Source organism: Aristolochia californica, unplaced genomic scaffold, assembly GCF_029961685.1.
Source record: "Aristolochia californica isolate CCGP_79_NKW_82.1479 unplaced genomic scaffold, dmAriCali1.0.hap1 SCAF_2, whole genome shotgun sequence".
NCBI classification, from domain to species: Eukaryota; Viridiplantae; Streptophyta; class Magnoliopsida; order Piperales; family Aristolochiaceae; genus Aristolochia; species Aristolochia californica.
Window position 1 is genome coordinate 46,418,822 of NW_027181881.1, and position 23,014 is coordinate 46,441,835.

The window sequence follows — 23,014 nt, forward strand, 5'->3', positions numbered from 1 at the left end:
CCCTCCGAGTCTACTTAGTTGGGAATAAAGGATATAAAGAAAGTGGAGATGGAGGGACGGTTGCGGCAGCAACCACCAACCATCGTGTGTTCTATAACTTATTCATCAATGAATAGCAAAAGTGTAGAGATCGATAGTTATTTTTGGTGGTCAAATACCCAGAAAAGAAATACGAGAATCCAAAGTGCATGTGAAGATGGGACTGGCAGGTAACATGGACGACAGGTGTGTTTTCGTGCAACCGCAAGGAAATCCCATTTGGATTTCTTTCTTTATTGACCAACAAAAAATATTAATAACACTAATTCCTCGGAAATTCTTGGTCCCTAATCCCTTGGTGCATCCTAGCAATTGCGACTGTTCCAAGATTTCAAAGTCTTCGGTTTGGGCTACCTTCCCACATCCACATGGGAGGGATTACTTGTCGCCCGCGCATTTTACCTGGCCACCTTGGATTATGAAGTGGGCCTAATTGAACGATCAGGATTTTTTCTACTTTTTTTATTATGCTTGGTCGATGTCTTGTCGACCCGGCCACGGACAGGGGAAGAGAATGAGATTATTATGCAAGGAGAGGCCTCCTAATGGGGCCCGAAAGAATGAACGGCTCACATCGCTCAACCATGGCTACCACAAGAAGAATGTAAAACTAAGAAAAAGTACACGCACGGTGTGAACGAAGAAGAATCTGGTAATCAGTTGACCCCATCATAGCGACCGAAGAGAAAAAATCCACCGCAATAAAATCACCTTGCGGGCCCACCATATCCAGATGAGAAGGGGTTAGGTGACCCACTTGCCTGATTTTTTCCTTTTGTTCCCATGTGCTGACTGTGGGCACCCTCTCAATCGCAGTTTTCTGACAATTTGTACACGCGGGCTCGAGTGACACGTGTGTCATTTCTATTAGAGGATTTCATGACCTTATAAAAAAGCATACATGAATAAATTATAATAATAATAATAAAATAATTTAGTATTTTCCAAGTTCCAATTATTAAGACATGAATTGGGAATCGGTTGTTGTGGTCCATAAGGGCATTTATTAATAATAATTTTTAATTAGGACTAAATTATTGGATAATAATATATTAATTTAAGCATTTTATACGAGATTTTTATCGCCCCTTGATTGGGCCCACTAAGCATCTGGTTTTAGATGTAGAAAAAGTGCATTTATGTGTTTTAAAAAGCTTGAGTTGTAAGTCGTATACGTGTGTTGCTTAGTCATTTTCGCACTGTTCCTCTATTAATTTAGGAAAAGTGACCGGTTTTGGTGTTTTGGGACTTTCGAACCAAATCATTCAAGCGACGATAATTTGGGTTCAGATTTCTGACGTGTCGCTCTTGTTAGCTTCTCTGTTGGATTCAGTCCCGCTTTCCGGGGTCCACGAGATGAACATTTTGTGGTCACTCGGTGGTGGTCCCGGTCCATTTTGAAAGCTCGTCTTCAACAGTACTCCATGTGGCTTCTTACACGTAGTCTTTTTGTTTCCTGTGTCAGTTTTGATCGCAAGATAAGATCAGCTGATCCGAGGGGTGGCCATAAAAAGAGAAAAAAAACAGGAACACTAGGACTGAGTCTATAGTAGTGGTGGGTATTTTAATTTTTGTTATTGAGATATATATATATAAGGTATTAATAAGCATTAGGGTATGAAATAACTTAATAAATTGGTCTGTTGAGTACGGAAAATCAAGTACCTAACCAGGAATACTAGGGGTGGACGGAACCTAACTCAGGTGGACCGGAACCGCTTAGCTCTCATAGTGTGACAAACCTAATTTATGTAATTTTTTAAATTTTGTCTTCAAGGTTTTTTTTTATTTAAATATGTTGTTATTCTTTTTGTTTAGATATACTTATTTCCATCATATTTCTCACTCTCCTTTTTGAAAGGGTGGTGCAGCCCCTTTTGTCCTAGTGTGACAAAAAGGGTGGGACATCTTACCTTTTCTTTTCCCTTTTTTCTTAATAGGAAAAATAAGGTCACTCTTTGTACAAAAGAGTCGAGCATTTTATTTTAATAGATATTAAGGTAATATCATCTTTTACGATGCATTTACTAAAATAATTTTAATTATTGATTGAATGTACATAGATACATATGCTTAGTTTCAAATGTAGAAATGACCAAAATATTTGTCTAGTTTTTTGTTGACTTTATCCGACTCATCCAGACATTTCGAGTCAATGACAAGTTACCTTAGAGTCGAGGTGTGTTTGTACCAGTAGAAAAGTGTAGGAAAAATGTCATAAGAAAATTTTCTCGTTTACCAACAAATTTCAACATTTGTGCTACTTTTGAGGATGGAAATTTTTTTTATTATTTTTTCTTTATTCATTTTACCTCTTAAGAAATATTTAAATAGATAGGAAAGAGAGTTTTCTATTGTTCCATTAGGAAAGTATAAGGAAAAATAAACTAAAAAGCATTAAAGTGGTTCTTGATCACAATTTTTTTAATTTTAACCTTCTTTTTATTATATATATGAATAATTTATTTCTAATATAAATACAAACACCATAACTAATTTTTTCATTATTTTTTTTTTGTTTGCAGCACAAACGCAAGAAGACTAATTAAAGGAATTTTCTTCCCACAAGGAAAAAAATAGGTGACTTGAAGTGAATAGGAGAGTACTACGTTTTAACAAAAGAGAGCATATTACTTTCCCGATTTTTTAACCTAGCTAGTGAACCATTATTCGATGTTGTGTCATTAGTTTTTCCGTCTAAATAATGTAAGAGAAATCAATCTGTATGTACAAATGCATATTACGTTATCTTAAAATTTTCTTAACATGTTTATGAAATTTGAATTATATCTGTATTTTATAATAGTTTTATCTATTTTTTCTAAGGAGGAAAGAGAAAATGAATGTGAATTCACGATGATTTACTTTACTTTGAAAATATAATTGTGTTAGTGCATCCTATAGAAAGTGTAGCGGAATTTTTTTTTTTTTTCTTTTTTGTGTTAGTTGTAACCTAATAAAAAGTTTTATGAAATTCATTAATAAAATGGATATATGATGAGATAATTGGAAGAAATGGAAACTCATACAAAGTATATATTGGCTACGTTATAAAAATAGATTATTTTTAAAAAATATTTTTTAATCATTTTATTTAATTAATATATTAATAATGATAATTAATCACAATCTTTCCAATGAATTAATTAAGAAAAAAAAATAAAAGTTTTATTTCATAAAATAATGATAAACTAAATGTATAATAATTATATTTACTTAAATAAAAAAATATTAATCAATTACATAAATTATTAAGTTACATACATCTTTGAAATCATATAATTTTATTCTATTTAAGTAGTTAATAGAAACAATAAATTAGTAAATTATAAATTATTATCAAGCATATTTATAAGTTAATATTGATAATATTTAATTTAAAACAATCATTTTAAATAATTAATTAAAAAATAAAAAAAGATGAGAAGCCTCCTAAACGCCATAGTAGCAGCAGGGTTCCTCCCTCGGATTACCAAAGAAGACAAAGAATGGAGGGTAGAGTTGATCTGCAACGGTGGTGGATCCCGCGCAACTGCAAGTTTACTAATCCCTGAATTACTCATTTCTTCCAAACTAACAGTCAGCTAGAAGATGGAGCTGCAGACAAATACGTGGCTTTTCACGGGTAACAAGCTCCAAATCCTGTCAGATAGCAGACAACTTACTCAAATTCGTAGTCGACACGACGACCGTCGCATCTCCTGGCTTGACACCTAATCTGATGGCTCAGACCCATGAAGATAAATACGTCTTGTTCATCTTGTCAGGAACGCATCCATCTTCTTCCTTCGTCCAGAGTTCCAACTGGGTCGACAACTGTCTCTCCAAGTTATTAAGTTCGCCAAGTTCATTGTCCGCCATGGATGCTTGTTTACTGAAGGGTTAGTGCACAGCGTGAATTTCTCAATTAAGTCCTCATTATCTACATTATTTAGTATAGCATGATATCTCGTAACATAAAAATCTTATGGTCATGGATTATCCAACTGATGATATATTTGATATCCCCATTTTAGTCATTGTATTACCAAATTATTGGCTGTTAAGATTATCCAACGGTTGGGAAATTCAGGATACAACTAATGTTCTCATGAAGATTACTTCATCTAGTCGGTGAAAAGGAATTAACAGTGACACTTCTTGTGTTCGAAACCAGTAATCCAGAAAGCGAAGAAGGAAGTCTATTCTGATTCCGGAATCAGTTTCAGAAGCAGTAAGGGATTTGACTCCTCAGAGGAACACAATGTCAGAGATGTATCCCTTAACAAATCGAATACAGAGGAGCAATCCGATGGACAACTCTTTCCATTAAGACCACCACCCCGACTACAGAACGCAGTTTACAGTAACTCGAATCCTTCTCACCATCTCAGATCTTCTCCGTCGGTCCGATATGGACTCTCACTGAGGCTCAGGCTGAGGAGCAAAGACTTCGATCCATTTATGGCAGCTCTCGAGCGCGTCCAAAAGGAAGAAGAAGACGATACGAAGGACCCAAGTAGCTGGACCCGTTCTCTCTCATCCAGCTTTCGTTGGATTAATGAACCTTCAAAAGTAGTCTCACAGAAGTTAGTCCCGGAGCCAGCATCCTCCACACAATCACCGTCTGACCCTGAAAACGAACGACCAGGAATACAGAAAGCGAAGAAGGAAAACGATTCTGATTTCGACGAATTTGAGTTTGAACTCCGAGTTGGAGAGGAAAGCTTCTGCAATGGTGAAGTCCGTCCACTAAAACCACCGCCGCCACTGCAGTGTGCCAACTACGGTCGATCGAGGTCTTCTTGTTTCAGATCCTCGGGCAAATTTCTAGGGATTAAGTTCAGAAGCAAGAACTCTGAAGTGGATCCTTTCATGGTGGCTCTGGAGCATGTAAGAAGAGATGCCAGGGAGAGGGAGCAACCAGCTGCTTCTGAACGGGCCCGCGACCGTCCGGCGAGGAGCTTTCGTTGGGGTACTGAACCTGCTACGAATGCCTCGCAGAAGAAGAGAGAAGTAGACTCGGTTGAGTCCGGGAAATCGTTCATTGTAGGAGCATCGTATTGCACTTGGCACGGGGGGCGCAGAGGATCAGCATCTGATGAACGCAGCAGAATACACAAGGGCAAGGACTTGCTTATCCAGTTCCATGGTTTCTTCAAATAATGTAACAGTCAAAGTGTGATTACAAGAAAAGATTGATGTAGGGCATAAAAGGAAGAACAGGGTGAGGAAAGAACTAAAACATTTTCTTTGTCGTCGCTGTTGTAATTTTGACAGAGCGTGAACGCCTGCTTTTTGCCTGCCCTTTGTGCTTTTCTTCTATTTCTTTACTAGTTTTGGCCAAGGTTGATTGATCCGACTTCCGAAATTTGATAGATCACATATGGGGATTTCAGAATAGGTTTGGGCTGATGATCAACTCCACCTTGAACTCCTTTCTCATCAAGCTTTGGAAATTTTCAGTCTCTTGCGTTTTGATGGGTTAGGAATGTCAAAATAAATCTTCTTCATCTTCGTCTGCATCATCGTCAATGCCACGGACAAATTATTCTAAATCGTGGAAAACATAGATATGATGTGGGCTTTGTCCTTGTCAAATAACCTTTCGATTATTACCTCTCTTTCTTGAGCTTCCTTTCGCATGGATCTTTTCTGTTAAGGAATAGTTTCACATAGATTAGTAAATAGAAAGATGTTGAGTTTATTAGTTGGTTAGTCATTTTGGGAGGGAAAAGTGTTAATAAATAGTCTCACATGAATTAGTGAGTATAAAAATCTTGAGTTTATTAATTGGATTTCCTAAGTTAACTAATCATTTTGGATAGGACTTGGACCAACTTTACATTCTCTAAGCTCAAATCTGATCATGTGGACTTCAAAGACTTGAATTCATCTAGCTTAGTGTCGATAACCATCTCTCTCTGCGAATCTGTCGTCCTATTCTCCAAAGCTTTCATGGCGTCTCCCATCTCTTTCGTTTCTCTTTGATTTCTTTATGTGGCCTCTTCTTCCTCCCCAACATGCCAAGGCTCGTAGGTGCGGGTACCAACCGATTCCACGACATAATCAGAATTCTAGGCATCTATTGTCATCGTGATCTCGCGGAGCATATTGTGCATTTGAAATAGAATCCGAAAATCTGAATACCCAGATAAGTTTTTTCCAACGATATCTTCTTTGCGGGAATTGAACTTGGTGCCTTGGTAGATGTAGTTGACATAGGTGTTGCACCTGATGCTCGTTCGAAGCATCACTCGCACCTTGATCAGGTTATTGTTGGGCTGCCAACGCTTGGGAAGCTTGAGAGGATCGAAATCAGGAGGATAATATTTACTTATGTAGGAATACTTTAAATAGAATTTCAAAACCATATATGAAATTCATAAACCAAAATCGTACCTCCTGACATGGCGTCAACTTCTGGAGAATAGAGCTTCTTGGCTAGCATCTCTGGTGAACAGAATGACTCGTCTATCACAGAGGTTCGTCGATGGCAACATTCAGGCATACCTTTGCTAGACCAGACCCCTATTTATAGGCTCATCTCCATCAAAGGAGACCACTAAACGATGGGAAACCGAAAGGTCGTAACCGACGACCACCATCAGTGAAAAATCGTCCGACGGATGGGTCACTTAAGTGACGGATCGACTTAAGAGAAACTATTGATCGATTGTGAATTGCGAATGTAAGTAAATTACAGTAATATATTTACATAATCGATAAATGGGTAAATAGGTAATCAATTTGTATTATCAGATTTTGCTCCATTTAATAAATGGTAAAAAGGTAAACGGGTAGCAGCAAACCCAATGACTTTTTGCTCAATTAGAAACCGATCTTTTTTTATTAACAAACATTGATAAAAGAATTAGTTTCGAGTTTATATTTGGGAGGGTTAGTCCACAATGAAGTGGAATGAATTCCCTCCGCATTACCTAGTTCATCCCACTTATGGCGTTAGTCAAGAATGACTTGAATTGAAGTGAGATAACACCATTTCATCTCCTCAGGCAAAAACGACGGAAATCTGATTCCATCCTTTTTTTTCAAGTCATCTTCTTACCGCGAGCGACGGCGTCGCTTCTACCCCCCCGAAACTAAAAATCCCGCTCATTTCCTCTTCTCCTCTCACTCAGCCTTCGTCTCCCGATGAATTTTTTCGCCCGACTTCTTCTCTCTTTTTCGCTGTCTCTGCTCGTTCTGCTCCTCTTGCTCGGCTCTCGTCTGCTCCTCTCGCTCGGCACTCGTCTTCGTTCTCTGCTCCCTCTGCTGTATCTGCTCCCTCTCTCTTGTTATCTCTCGTTTTAGCCCCATCTCCCTCTCTCGTCTCTTTCTCTCTCGGCCTTTCTCTTCCCTCTCCCTCTCTCGTCTCCCTCTCTCTTTTCCCTCTAGGCCTCCATCTCTTTTCACTCTCGGCCTCCCTCTTCCTTCTCGTTCTCGCTCTTCTCTTTCCTCCTCCCCCGATTTCCTTTGATTTAACCTATTCCGGTTTCGATATCCTTCAATTTCCTTCAATCTTCTTCGATTTTCGACAGTAGGCATCGATTTCTTCCATTGGGCTTATATTTCCCCATTCGGCGGTGATTTTCCCCAAATTTCAGAAGGTAATCCGAAACCCAAAATTTTTTTCAACTAATTTAGTGTTGTGTTTGAGTTAATTTGAATTTTTGTGCGTAATTTATCTGGATTTGATCATCCGTTGTTAACTTTATGCATATACATTGTAGAAAAGTCTTATTTTGTTGGAATCCCCCTCTTTCTCTAGAATCTTGCCCAATTTCTTTTGTTGAGGTGCTAGAGAAACAAGTCCCTCTTTGAGCTCGATTTCCTCTCTTTGACCCCATGCTGTGTTTAAATTAAAAACCCACCTCCCTGAACAAGCTACCTCCAGTCTCTCTAGTTGTTGTGTCATTGATAGATTTTGTGTAATATGCTTTATTCAAAGGGAATCAAATTACATGGTTGTGGGAACATGGAGAAGTTCATCTCTAGAATGAAGGACATATAGAAAAACTAAAAAAAAAAAATGGATGAGAAAAAAATGATTGGCTCTTGGAGTGGTTAGTCTCGTTGATGATAATATAAATGAGAGCTTTCATTGATGGTGAGAACTACATCGGGCACTTCTGATTAATTCTTCCAACAGCCAGAAGCCTTTCCACACCTCCTTGGTAAGATGACACCAGTGATTATCTCACCTTCTTGATGATTTTCAGCCATAACAAATATCTCCTTGGAAACTGAATTTATAACAAAAGAAAAGGATCAATAAAAATTACTAGCCTACATATGTCCATTGCAAATAAAAAATCACTCAGTATATTAAATAAAAGCTATGTTTAAGTCAAATATGATACCAAGAATCATCCCACATAGCTATTCCCTCCCTTCGAGCCCGGGACTGCTCAAAGAATGAGAAGGAAGCTCTAAACTATCTATTTCTCCTCAGTCCACTACTCAATGTTGTAATTCCATTCTTCTGGAAGTCCTTTGCAGTAGTCTAGTATGCAGATATTGTTGCCTTCTTCTTGATGTACGCATGGAAGGTATGCTTTTGCTTTCTTGATATGTCTACTTAATTCTAATATTAAAAACTTAAATCTTGTGTGATCTGTTTTATCTCTATACAGATTGGGTGGCTTCAAAATTCGGAATAAGTTTACATGAAAAATCTTTTTGAGAATGCTGAAATGAATTCGTTTTTTGGTGGCTTCTTAATTAAAAAGTTTGAATAAGCTTTGCAGAATGGTGTGCTAGAAGCTAATGGATTAAGGCCAAATTGTATAGCGTATTACTAGATTAGCTGGATTTATGCAAGATGAACATTGTTCAACAAAGAATGATGAATGGATATGTATTTTCCATCTGTTTTCTCATGTACTCAATTATGAATTAGAAGTTCTATAGCAAAATTGTTGCAGACCAGTCTGACGCCAAGCTTCTTGATGAACCTTGCTTGAATATTTTAACACTTCCCAGTACTCAAGTTCACTGCAATATGTTTATTTCTGAGACAAACTATGTTTTGATCTTTCATGGTTCGTGGAGTCACATGCTTGTTGAGGTTTATAAAAAAATTAGAACTCCAAATATTCTTTCAATTTCGTTCTTCAATGTTGTATAATAGAAATTAAACAACTCTTTTGGATTTTACGAAAGAATATTGTTATACTTTCAAATGATATAAAAAATCCTACACGGGCGTCCATTAGCAAATCCTTTTTGTTTTAATTTTATTTATTAAGTATTTTTATACTATATATTATGTTATTACAAAATAATTTATTTATTAATTATATTCATTTATGTTATTTTTAACTATTTTATGTAATTTAAATAATTTATTCTACTCACACATAATTAGTTTAATAATTTATAATAAATTGTAATCATTAATTGGTTTAATTATGCAATTTCTACAATTAATTAAACAATTAGGTTTATTTATTATATTCCCTTATGTTATTTTTAAATTTTTATTAATTTTAAATAATTTATTCTACTCACACGTAATTAGTATAATAATTTATAATAAACTGTAATCATTAATTGGTTTAATTATGTAATTTCTATAATTAATTAAACAATTAGGTTTATTTATTATATTCCCTTATGTTATTTTTTATTTTTTTAAAATTTTATATAATTTATTCATGTCACACGTAATTATTGTTTTAATTTATAATAAACTATAATCATTAATTGGTTTAACTATCTAATTGTTATAATGAATTAAACCATTATGTCTATTTATTATATTTTCTTATGTTATTTTTAAATTTTTTTATTAATTTTATATAATTTATTGTAGTATCACGTAATTATTATTTTAATTTATAATAAACTGTAATCATAAAAGGTTACTTATTCTCTTCTTTATTTAGAAAAGGACACTAAAATCTGTTTTCCAGCTACTTCAACTGGCCTGTCGACTAACCCCCCTCTATTAATACATATACTAGTAATGTAATTGATCTACTTCAATCTGATGAAGAGGATGAACGAAAGGATACCATTGACCTTCTTCATCTAAGTAGACAATCACCAATGTTGATATGTATTAGCAGATGCCTAGCGACTCAACTTTGCGTGACAACAACTCCGGGAATACTGGATTTTGATCGAGTTGAGCATATTTAAATGCATTGTCTCAGTCAGTTCTGACGGCCCGAATGGAAATGATTGAGAGTCAGAGATGACCCAAGGAGAGAACCCTATGTCGTTGTCTCTCAATGATTGCTCCGTAAGTCTCTTAAACTAGCAGTCTTCGTCTTAAGAAGTGTTTTGACCATTGCACCAACCAAATGGTTTGGATAGAACAGAGTTGAGCATCTTTCCTGAACAACTCATCTTCCACAACACATCCTCTCCTTCAAAACCATGGTCATATTAGACTGAAGAAAGCTTCGAATTTCTGTTAGGTAGCAAGGCACGACGACAAGAAAACAATTCAACTGCTACGTACTTGCCACGACGCTTGTCTCTGTTCTTGTTCCGGTCATATTTCTTCTTGGTTACATCCTTTCCTGGTGCACTAACTAATTAAATCAGCGGTCAGCCCACCCTTTGAAGTTTAATCCAATACGGGAATTAAAAGGGTCGTGACCTTCGTACCGCAGACATATAAATGAGACTGCCTTCGTTCTTTCAAAAACAGGCAAGGCGGGTAGACTAGTCACACAACTCTCACCATTCGCATTCTCTCCAGCAATGGAAGTTGTTCATTTTCCAAGTCCCAGCCACAGCATGGATGCTCATCTTATGAGAGGGGAGTCCGCAGCTTACCTGAGTTGCCCCAGCGGCCTCAGTTTCATCGGCAGTCCGCAGTATTACACCGCGCCGTCGAGTCCCACGAGGGGACTGACGGCCGACCCCTTCTCGTTGGAAGCGCCGGCGGTGGAGAAGGCGAAGACGGAAGCGGGTTCAGACTCGGACGATTTCGAGTTCGAGATCAGTTTCGAACAGAGCGAGCGATTCGATAGCGCCTCGATTCAACAGCAAGCAGAGCAGCAGCAGGCGGAAGAGATCCCAACTAACATGGCTTTCGCCGACGAGCTATTCTCCAACGGCCGTGTCCTTCCGTTGAAGCTGCCTCCCCGACTGCAGAGCCCGAGTTACGGTAGCTGGAACACGTCTCATCTAAGATCATCTTCTTCCTTGCTGCTGTATGGGCCCTCCTCTGGGTTGAGCTTCAAGAACAAGGACTTCGACCCTTTCGAGGCCGCACTGGAGAAGGTGAGGAAAGAGGAATCCGCAGGGAACCCACCTGTGGGCCATAGGCGGGCACGATCGTTTTCGCCCAGGACCTATCATTGGAGAGAAGAACGCGCAAGGGCGGACCCACCACCGATCGTTAAGCCTACAGGATCGGCTGTCACAAACGCCAGATCGAACTTGTTACCGGTAATGCCCGCGGAACTGAAACGACACGATGAGCCCGTCGAATCTCAACTGGGGAGATCGAAGCCCATGGGGAACAGTACTGACTCGGGCAAGGAGAGAAGGCCAACCGGACCCATTAGATCGAGCTCCGAAAGTCCTGCACAGGACGAGCACAACGATAAAGTTGTAGTGAAGAAATCATTCTCCTGGAAAGGATCCAAGAGACAGATAATCAGGGACTTCCTGTTCAGGAGTGCATCGGAAGGACGGGTTGACAGTAAGGACAAGCTTAGGGCCCATACGGCGGCCATACAAAGCTACAGCGGTCCGAAGGATTTGAGCTTTGGATCTGCTCAGGTTGTCCTCTACAAGGGCTCCGACGAGGCGAGGAAGAAGACCAGCATGGCTTATAAGCCTTCGAACATGTTTAGTTGTTGGAGAATGAAAGACCAGAAGAAGAAGAAGAAAAGAAGAACTGAATGGGACTGAGATGGCCCGCTACTCGAAGCTCACTAGCCACTACCAGGAGACGTTTTGTTCTAGGTGTCAGGGATCTGCTTCTTCCAATTACAAAAAACAGACGAAGGATTGGCTTCTCTTTATTAAGGTGGTTATAAATTGTACCATTCATGTCGAGTGTGAGATAAAATTATATGTGTTATTTTATGAAATTCATTCTGTATTCTTAAATTGGTACAATTTATAATCACCAATCATAAATTAATTAATGTTAAACTCACTCGAAATCATTTTATGGCGGCTTGGAGCCATGAGAGAGGAGGTGGGGGTGAACCTTCCTTCCTCCCCTTTCCATCTCCCTCTCTGTAAGATGACAATGGGGTCAAGTCATCGTTCCAAACAAGTCATACGACAGCTCGTAATATATAATAAATATAATTACTTGACTTATTAGACTTGGTCTAGGTTCATAGAGTTTAATACGGATCTTAGAAAGTATGACATTGACTGGTATGCTCTTCTGCGCAACCCCAAAACTTTGTCTTCGCAAAGATCGCGTATTAACTGCCATAAGGCCGCCAGTATGGAGTCCTTTCACATTGATGAGAAGATTTGCGTTTTCTGGTGCTTTTCTTTTCGGGGGTGGGGGAATTGCGGTTTCGTGTGTTTCAGAGCGTCTTTCCCTTTTCGTTTTTCTAAGGTTCGATACCTTGTTAAGTCGTGGTTAATTAGATTAGCGTGCGTGTTCTGCTCGAATTAGATACTTTCCTCTTTGCTCGATTCCGCTCGAAATGGTTACTTCTTCTCTGTTTAGTTATTTATAGAGCGCAAGGGTGAAGTGATCGAAGAAGAGGAAATATGCGGAAAGTGGAAAAGGTAGATAGACAGTGGTCAGCTTTGCCGGAGCTTGTGTTGGACGGTATCGTCAAACGACTACCGAGCATATGCGATTTTCTGGCATTCGGTAGAGTCTGCAAGTCTTGGAGAACAGTTTCCCTGGCGGTTCGGAAAGATTTCATGGCTTCCCAATCTTTGTACCTCTTGCTCCCTCTCAGAATCCCATCTCAAACTTTCAAGTTCTACAGCCTACAAGACAAGAGATGCACCGTCACGACGCTACCCGCCTACCGCTGCATCAGCTTCTCTTGCGGATATTTGATCATGACGGCTGCATATTCCCCTCTTCTGATTAATCCCATCTCAATGCACACAATTCGCATTCCAAAGCCACCCAATACCTATGCTTCTTATTACGCCACTCTCACCACCGCCCCTGTTTCACCCAATTGGTCGCTTCTCGTCTTCGCCTCCTCCTCCAATCTTCTGCAAGTATTTGGACCTTCAGGTTGGGAGATGCAGCGCACGCCGGATGGTTGGGATCTTATGGACCTGACTTTCTTTGAGAACAACTTGTACATGTTGAGTACCCAAACCAGAGTGGCCATATTAGATAATAAAGCGTCTGAACACGGGGAAACCAAGGAGATGAAGTTACAAGAAATAGGAACGCTTCCGCACAATGAGCAGAGGGATGCGAGTGACCATTTCTTGGCAGAATCTTGCGGGGAGCTTTTGGTTGTTCAGCTTTTAAACACTCACCATCCCCATGGCCGTAGAGTGATTCATGTGTACAGGCTCAAATCGAGGAGTCGGGTGTGGGAGGAGATTCAGAGCTTAGGGGACCGAGCTCTGTTCCTGAGCTCCAAATGTAGATCCTACGCGACTGTCTCCAATCCCGAGAAATGGGGATTCAAGGCGAATTCGATCTACTTCACCAGACATCATATGTGGTACATGGCCAGGTTGGAAGATTCAAGAGTGGAATCAGTCTCGCCAGGTCTGTTGCCAGACTTTGTAGTGAATTGGCATGAGGATTCACCCGTCTGGATTTTTCCTGCTCAATGTTGCTGAACTCTGTTTTTAGATACTCTTTCACTCGCTGGAACTCTGTCATTCATATCGGAGAAGTAGCAACTAATTTCTATCCATTCAGCTGCTTATGAACTTGTTGGGTACAAGGCGTAATGCCATAGAAGCAATATTTTCCCTTCAAAATTTTAGAAAGACTCAGTATCAAAGCCAAACATTGACAAGGGTCTCTATGTCTTCAAATCTATTTTACACAACTCAACCAATTTTTTTTTTTTGTTTCTCTATGCTCACACTCAGGAGTTGGAACAAAAAGTGGTCTCTGACTCTCCATTTATGCTATCGAAAATAGAAAGAGCAAAAATAACTGAACAAATAAAATACTGGTAGACTAACAAGCTGTTTTTACTGGGAAGCTAACCCATAAATTATATGTTTCATACCAACTGATGATTACCATATTTATATGTTAGTTTTTAAGGATAGGTTCTCCCAAGCACAAGTACTACAACATTTTATTTCTGGCGAAAAGGAGAGAAACAAGCACAGTAGGATTCAATTTGATTAGTCGAAACTTTTCACTAATTAGTGAAGGTCTTGAGGAGTTATTAGAAGGAAAAGATTTTACAATAGCAGATGTACCACTAAGTTCCCTTCCCAAACAGAAAGCATCAGTCCCTTTCTGCCAAGATGTTTCCTCTTCTTCACTTCCCCGTTACTGTCACACAAGTTCCACCCCATTCAACCCAAAAACTTGATTAGGCAGCAATCCTAAAAGTAGTAGCATCAAATTTCAATATAAAGGACAGCTAAAATCCTGATTTGGTTCCTAATGTGATTCCTTCTCTGTTTTGCACTTTTTGTTTGGAATTGCATTTGTAAGTTAGTTTTAGCAACATGCAAATACCCTATTGCAACAATTAGATGTTTCACACCTCAAATTCATAAAAATGAATCCAACAATACTTATGAAGGAAGAAAAATAAGTTCTCTGCACAAGTATTCAATTAAAAACGAAAATAACACTACTATGACCGGGACACGGGAGTAGATTTCACAATACTTCTAAACCTAACTACCCTAAAAAAAGGGAACATCCTAAAAGAGAAAGAGAGCAAAAATAGTTTCTCACAATTCAAGAAGTGTAAATAAAAAAAGTGCCCACATGGCTTAATTGACCAATAGTCTTTTCTTGTGACAAAATTGACAGATCTCGCATATACACAATTCAACATAGTGACTGAAAAGAGGAAAACCTGGCGCTCACATATTAATTGCAAAGATAAACAATGTCATAATTAGATCTAAAACAGCTCAAGCATGTTGATAGTGATGCAACTTGTATAAAAGCACCTTCCCTGCTGCATTTCCTACAACCATGAACCCACCACCAGGACTAAAATCCAAGCTGCGAGGATATTGAAGTGTTTGTTTTGGTGAAGGCCAGTTTGAGAACACAGTAAATGACGGGACATGCACTAACCTTAAACTGTTTTTCTTCATACTGGAAGTAACGGCCAAAATCTGGGCATCATGATTAAACTTCAAACCATCAATCTTCGTAACTAAATTTTCAATTGCCTTTATGGGTTTTGTTGTGCCACCAAGAAAATCATCTCGATTGTAAACATTCACAATTCCACTACTTGAGCCTGCTGCCAAAACGTTACTATCATGTGAAGTAGAAAGGGCAGTTCCCTCCATGCAACCTTCATCGACAGCCTTGTGGAAGCACCTTCTGGTCCTCAGGTCCCAATGGTAAATATGTCCATCACCTCCAGAGCTCAAAAGTTGTCGTCCATCATCAGCAAATGCCAAAGATCGTGTAGTCCCATTCATTTTTAAAGTTCCAATCAGCTCCTTTGTTCGGGTTGAAACCAAAAGGATATAACCTTCATTACCTATAAAGGCAATAGTACTTGAATCAGTAGCAACCTCGAAAACTTCCAAACTCTTCTCCTCTCGACCAATTAAAGGACCTATTTTATCAACTGAGGCTTTCACTAGATCAAAGCAGTAAAAAAAATTTCTTCTTCCCCCAAATATAACCTGGGAACCATCAGGTAAGAAGCATGCTTTTCTGATAGGACAATCTTCTATAAAAATGCTCTCTATCTTGGTGTTACGTTTCCCATCAATCTGAAAAAATCTCAATCTTCGATCTAATCCACCAGCAAGAAGCAGTTGGCCATTTCGATGAAACTGAACTGAATTTATAGGTCCATTTGAGGGCTCCTGCGAATTTGCATCGACAAGCCTCGTGTACTCAAGTAATCCTGGTAACAACTTGGATCCACTTTTCACAACAACATCTTCATTACTACGAAGAATATCATCATCATCTCCCATGCCAATATAACCTGGTGTAGCAACAACTCCATCATTGTCTTCATTAGATTCATCATCGGACCCATAATCCCCCAAATTTCTCCCCAACTGGGCCCACTCAGTTCCAGGATTCAGCTTAATATGCTGGGCCCGCAATCTGGAGACATAATCTGCACAGGCAACCAAGTTCTCATTGGCTTCTTTTCTAAGTTTCCTCAATCTACTCACTTTTGAGATATCTATAGTAATCTTTTCTTCTTCCTCATCTACCCAAGCAAGTTTCCTTTCTTGTTCATGATTGTCGCCTTTTCTGTCATCTTGTGATTCTAGGTCTTCTTGATAAATGGCATCTTCGTGATCAGCAGATCTATCCATGTAAAACAAGACAGAATCACGATGCGTTAGATCTAGCATTTCTTTTTTTTCTTCTTCCCCAAACTGCAACGGAGAATGGAGAGACCCAAATAAGAAATTCTCTAGCTTCTTCATTTCATTCTTGTCCCGCTCTTGTTCAAATTCTGATTGTCTTGTTCTTCTTTTTTTATTTTTCAAACTAACTAGATCAGATCCATCTGATACTTTTGCTGCTTCATTTTCTTGGTCATGTGAACTAGCATCAGCCCCATCCATGCTGATCGTTTTCTCAAGTTTCTTTGAAGGTGCATTTTGAGAAATTAAATTCATGGTGGTAGTTCTTTGCCTGCAAAATCAAATAATATGTAATTTGCATTTCTTCCCATATCATTTAAATGTGTACATAATCAACAATATTGAAGAGAAAAGAAACATAAATGTTTTTTTTTATAAAGCAAAGAAACATAAATGTCAATATTAACAAAAGCATAGCGATTGAATTGACTCATCATTATAAAATTCTATATGGAATCCTGAAAGCCATAGCATAAGAGGCAGAGCCTCACTAGTTTAATGTTTTTGAAAAGTTAAGAAAAAGTAAAACAAATTATAACTTTAGGGTGTGCACTTAATGTTATACATGATAAAGATAACAAACTAATAGTTGAAGATGGCTCAACAAATTGCCCTAACATATTTCAGGTCTATGGGTTTACAACTTTAAACTATGCTACCTAAGAGGAGATACCAAAAGGAGACAAATCGTAATCTTGAATTCACAATTGAAACAATAAAACACAGTTTCATCTACATGTGAGCAAAATATAAAATAAAATAGTAAATGGTAAAGACCAAACACCATTCAACCAAACTCCAAGAGAAACAACTACAAAATAACCTCTCTTATCGAATGCATTTGCATAATGAATCTTCCATAATTATTCAGCACAAGAAACCCAACAATACCCATCAATGTGGTTATTCTGAAAAATAAGTTTTTTTATATTTAGGTATTTAGTTAATAAAAAATTCTAAATCGGGTAGTATAATAAAATCCCCTCAAATTTTCTCCCCTCTTTCTCTATTTCTTTTTCTTCTTATAAAAGATCCCCTTAAATTGTCTCCCCTCTTTCTCTATTTCTTCTTATCAAACAAGGTTTAAAATATTATATTTTTAATAACAAAGATGTAACAGATTTTCCCATAAAAATTTAAAATTATTTAAATACTCTTGAATAAAATATATTTATAAGTTTACATGTGTTAGGTGTTGGGTGGAACCTTGATCCATCCTAAAATGACTAGCTACTTAGGAGGCATATTGCTAAACTTTTTATCCAATTAATTTTTCTTCTTATTTTTCAACGTGGGACTTTTACCCACTCAACACTCCCCCTCACCTCCAGACTTTACACATAGACCTGAGGCATGGGAAGGAAAATTCCTCAAGAGGTTCATTGAACCTTTGGTATTGTCCTATAAGGATCAACCCGAACCTTTCCATGGCAATATGGATTGTACCAATGCAGAGTCTGACAATCCACCAATAAAAATAATCAAAGACTATCCTGATCTTGCTATAGTCATACATTTTACACTTGGATGATATTGCTCTAACCAAGTCCATACATTTTGGTCTAAGGAAGGAAAACAGTACAAAAGTTCAGAGGTTGACAATTGACCACTTCTTCATAGTTTAAATCTTGCTTTCCCCTCTCATGATTTAATCTACTCTAACTTCTAGCCTTACTAAAATTAATTCTAGTATTAATATCAACATCCATTTCCTGCAGCTCAGCTTCAAGGGGTTTAGACTTCTCTGCACACCAAAAGTAAGAAACTTGGTCACCTAGGAACTTTACAAGGAAAGAGCAAATGCAAGCTGTTGAGGCCTCTCAAGTCTCATTGTGTATTTCATCCAAACGAATATGGAATATGTTTTTTTTTTTAATGTTGAATATGGAATATGTTACTGCAGTTAAAACGAAAAGAGTAGAGAAAAAAAGGAAGACAATAAGGAGGAGGAGAACTGGACTACCCTCCATTACCCAACCTACTCCTAATAAGACTTTGTACCTATCCTAGTAACTAGGGCAAACACAAAAAAACATAAACAAAACAAAAAAACCCATGTGGTGGATATTTATAACACCCAAATCTCCTCACCACATGGCATGATCATTCAATGACACTTCAAATTTATTTAACAACAACTAGCAACTAAAAATCCTGCAAATCTTATCTCAATAGAGTAAACTACAACTTCATAAATCAGAAAATTAAACTAAATGCATAAATCAGAAATTAAACTAAAATTAAACTAGCAACTTCAGAAAATACAATGGCATAGGAATCCATAAACTAAAATACAGAAAATTAATAAATACAGAGAGGGAAATTCAATGAAGTTTCAATTAAACTTTACAATAATTTTAATTTATCTGCAATTGACAGAATTTTCATTAACATAAAATAAGAAATTAAACAGTATATCACAAAAAAAATCAATACAGTAATTAAACACCTAAATTCAAATCAACATTATAATTAAACAGTAATTAGATTCAATTAACAAAAGCCCTAAAAAATTACCTTGCTAAATCGGCTTCTGAAATTCAAATTCGGGTTTGGAGGGTGAGTAGGGCTTCCGTTTTGAGAGAAGGGGCGGCGAGAGGGTGAAATTATAGGGTATTAAAAGAGGGGACGCTGAGAGGAAATTAGAGGGTTCGGTTTTGAGAGAGGAGGCGGCGAGGAGATGAAATGATAGGCTTCGGTTTTGAGAAAGGGCCGGCGAGAGGATGAACAGAGGGGATCGGAGAAGACGATGAGAGATGTAGCAGAGACGAAGTCTGGGTTGAGAGGACGAGAGGGCTGTTGAGAGGGGGGCGTTGAGGCCGAGGCCAACCGGCGGCAGCAGGGGAGCAGTGGGGAGCGGCGGCAGCTGGCACGGCGAGAGGGCGAGAGGAGAGGAGAGGAGAGATCCAGCGGGGTGAGAACGAAAAAAATAAGAAGGCAGATGAGGGCTTACGTGGCGCGAGATGAGTGTTAATATAATAACTTGACATCCTACGTGGTAGATTACGTGGCATTAAAGTGACGTGGCAGCCGATGTGTCAGTACGTAATCAATTAAAGCATAGGTGTTATGACTTGCACATGTAGAGTGCACCTGTCAAATTGGGTATTTTTCTAAATAAATTACAAAGTATGGTCTTTATCTAATTAAGTTTTTTTAAATAAGTAAAATAGGTAAACGGGTAAAATTTTATTTGTTTTCATTCTATTTAATAAATAGTAGGGAAAAAAATTGAGTGATTGAATAAAATTGTCACCCAATCATTTGCAGCGCATAGCAAATTGTGCGTAATCTCTTACCAAGAACCCAAAACGATTGCTCCGTAAGTCTCTCAAAGTAGCAGTCTTCGTCTTCAGAGGTTTTTTACCATTGCACGAACCAAATGGTTTGGATAAAACAGAGTTGAGCATATTTCCTAAACAACTCATCTTCCACAACACATCCTCTCCTTCAAATACTCTTGAATAAAATAAATTTATAAGTTTACATGTGTTAGGTGTTGGGTCGAGCTTGGATCCATCCCAAAATGACTAGCTACTTAGGAGGCCTATTGTTAAACTTTTTAACTAATTAATTTTTTTTCTTATTTTTCAATGTGGGACTTTTACCCAGTCAACACTCCCCCTCACCTCCGAACTATATCCATAGACCTGAGACATGAGAAGGAAAATTTCTCAAGAGGTTCATTGAACCTTTGACATTGTCCTATAAGGATCAACCAACCTACTCGAACCTTTCCATGCAATATGGATTGTACAAATGCAGAGTTTGACAATCCACCAAAACAAATAATCAAAGACTATCCTGATCTTGCTATAGTCGTACATTTTACACTTGGATGATATTGCTCTAACCAGGTCCCAACATTTTGGTCTAAGGAAGGAAAATAGTACAAAAGTTCAGAGGTCGACCACCATAATGAACTATTGACCACTTCTTCATAGTTTATATCTTGTTTTCCCATCTCATGATTTAATCTACTCTAACTTCTAGCCTTGCTAAAATTAATTCTAGTATTAATATCAACATGCATTTTGTGCAACTCAGCTCCAAGGTGTTTAGACTTTTCTACTCACCAAAAGTAAGAAACTTGGTCACCTAGGAGCTTTACCAAGGAAAGAGCAAATGCAAGTTGTTGAGACCTCTCAAGTCTCATTGTGTATTTCCTCCCGTGATTCTCAGCTTGATTTGCGTACAGGATAATTGTTATCCTGTCCTGCATCAGTTGGAATCAGAGCTTCAGGCTGGGGAAGAAGCTAAGTCTCGCCAGAGACACTGCAACGAGCAGTTAAAGGGTCGACGAAGACGACGCCATCATCGTTGAGCTACCGCTCAACGTTGCTACCGGAAAAACTCGGGATTCGACCGAGCAGTTACAGAAATAGAGCAGTGACTCTGGATTTGCTGGAAGATAGGGATTCGGCAGGGAAAGGGTTCGACATCAACGTCGTCACCACCGAAACTGCCATGTGACGTTGTCGTTGTCGTCGTTGTAGTCGGATCTGCCGTCAACGAAGCTGGACGAACAGATAAGGTTCGGAACTTATCGAAAATAGAGGGCCGAAACAGGGGTTTCGTCTGAGACCTCGCGCGAGACGTCAACGCTGGGAGAGAGTTAGCGTTGTCGGAGACGACGACCGGAGAGGGCTGCCAGAGCGTCGCGATTTCGAGACAAAGGGCTCTGAAATCCTGAGTTCAAAAAAATTGTCCTTTTTGAGCTTTGAAATCCCTATTTCGGGAGGATCATCAGCGTCGAGGTATATTGCATTTGGGGGAAAACCCTAACTTATTTTATTTTATTTTTATTGAAAAAAAAGTGGAAAAAAAATCGCCAGTTTTAATGGCTGGTGGTCGTGGTTGTAGCCATCATGTTCAGGTGGAGATACTTGAAGATTTGCAGAGGCAACTCGCAGAGTTGGTGATACTTGAAGATTTGCAGAGGCAAATCACAGAGTTAACCCAACGTCTAACGATGCAGGATTTCAGTTATCGTGAGATGGAAGATCACGATTCCGATGTCAGATACAAAAACCCATATCGCCATCCTGCTCAATTCGGGGAGCACTGCGGTCAGAGGGATTGACCTGTAGACCTTGATTTCAGAGTAAAGCTACCCGAGTTTTTTGGTACATTACAGGCCGAATGATTCATCGACTGGTTACTTGCCAATGAGGAGTATGGTGACCCTGTGTATGATGATGATGATGTTGAGGAAGACGTGATCGATGAGATTGAGGAGTTTGGTGACCCTGTGTATGATGATGATGATGTTGAGGAAGATGTGGTCGATGAGATTGAGGAGTTTGGTGACCCTGTGTATGATGATTTTAATTTTAATTTAATTTTATATTTATTTATTATCCTCTGTATCAGTATTGATTTTATTTTATGAATTTTCTTATATTGGTCAATTTTTAATTATAAAATTAAAATAATTATATTATTGTAACTATAATAAAGTAAATATAGTTATATAAATATAGGAATTTTTCTAAAGAAGATAAAGTTGGGGATAACCAACCTTAGTATGATTTGAGTCCAACCACTTTTTTTAATACATTATATATCCATCTAATTAATTTTTTAAAAATATTCGTGAGCCCAAACCTGAAATTGTTTTAATTTGAGATAAATTGCATCGTATATCAAACACATGACCTTAGTAGTTTCCATTATCATGTTTAAGTATAAATATATGTTCATTGTGGTAACTAATCAAGTACTAGGAAACTTACTTTTTGGGCATTTAAGTATGAGAAGTTTATGATTGCAATATAATATATTTAATTTAATAAACTTTTCTACCGTATTTAATTATTTGAGTAGAACCACTCACCTTCAAGTAATTCAATCACAACTATTTTTTTAAGAGGTCAAGGTTTTTTATTCAATCCCAAGTAAATAAATAATTAAGATGCTCTTGCTCAAGATCTCTGTTATGGAATTCTATTTGTCATATATAAAAGTTTTTCCACCAAGAATCAGTAAAGTTATCTGAGTCAAGAGGGACATCTCAAGTCTGAGCTGGATTCGGTATGAATTAGGAGAAAAGTGCCATAAAATAGAAAGGGTGAGTCCAATCACAATCAACACGACCATTGAAAGAAAACTTGAATCGATTGATTCATGAGGTCTGAAAACTATGATACGAACACCCAAACTAAAGAGGGTTAGTAATATTGTCAAGAATTTTTTGAGTTATATTCAAATCCTAAAAACAAGCTTGTGTTATGACTTCCATGGCTTTGATACCAATTGCAGACGGAAGAGAATTGCAAATAAAATGTCAAGATATTGGTATCAGAGCCCATTCAGGAGAGGGGAGAGAGAAATATCCAAGTATATAATGCAACAACAAATCCATAAAATGTATCTAATAATACTATAAGAAAGAGAAATGACTTCTCTGCGCAAGTATTCAATTAAAAAAAATAACACTACCATGACTGGGACACATGAATAGATTTCTCAAGACTTCTAGGCCTAACTACCTAAAAGAAGGGAACATCCTGACTAATATTTA

The 23,014-nt window shown here is 38.0% G+C and overlaps 3 protein-coding genes and 1 pseudogene across 3 annotated transcripts; 2 read left to right on the forward strand and 2 right to left on the reverse strand.

The window, feature by feature from the left end:
- Positions 1–5,512: 5,512 nt before the first annotated feature.
- On the reverse strand, positions 5,513–6,392 carry LOC137955176 (uncharacterized; annotated as a pseudogene).
- Positions 6,393–10,734: 4,342 nt separating this feature from the next.
- Positions 10,735–11,895, forward strand: LOC137955177 (uncharacterized). Its single transcript, XM_068802047.1, has one exon. It carries the CDS (start codon positions 10,735–10,737, stop codon positions 11,893–11,895), a length of 1,161 nt encoding a protein of 386 aa, XP_068658148.1.
- Positions 11,896–12,723: 828 nt separating this feature from the next.
- Positions 12,724–13,976, forward strand: LOC137955178 (F-box/kelch-repeat protein At1g64840-like). Its single transcript, XM_068802048.1, has one exon. The coding sequence runs from the start codon at positions 12,724–12,726 to the stop codon at positions 13,774–13,776; it is 1,053 nt and encodes a 350-aa protein (XP_068658149.1). The 3' UTR covers positions 13,777–13,976.
- Positions 13,977–14,883: 907 nt separating this feature from the next.
- Positions 14,884–19,414, reverse strand: LOC137956926 (U3 small nucleolar RNA-associated protein 18 homolog). Its single transcript, XM_068804595.1, has 2 exons — positions 19,009–19,414; positions 14,884–16,762 (listed from the first exon to the last, which is right to left on the reverse strand). Exon 2 carries the CDS (start codon positions 16,744–16,746, stop codon positions 15,049–15,051), a length of 1,698 nt encoding a protein of 565 aa, XP_068660696.1. The 5' UTR covers positions 16,747–16,762; positions 19,009–19,414; the 3' UTR covers positions 14,884–15,048.
- Positions 19,415–23,014: the final 3,600 nt, after the last annotated feature.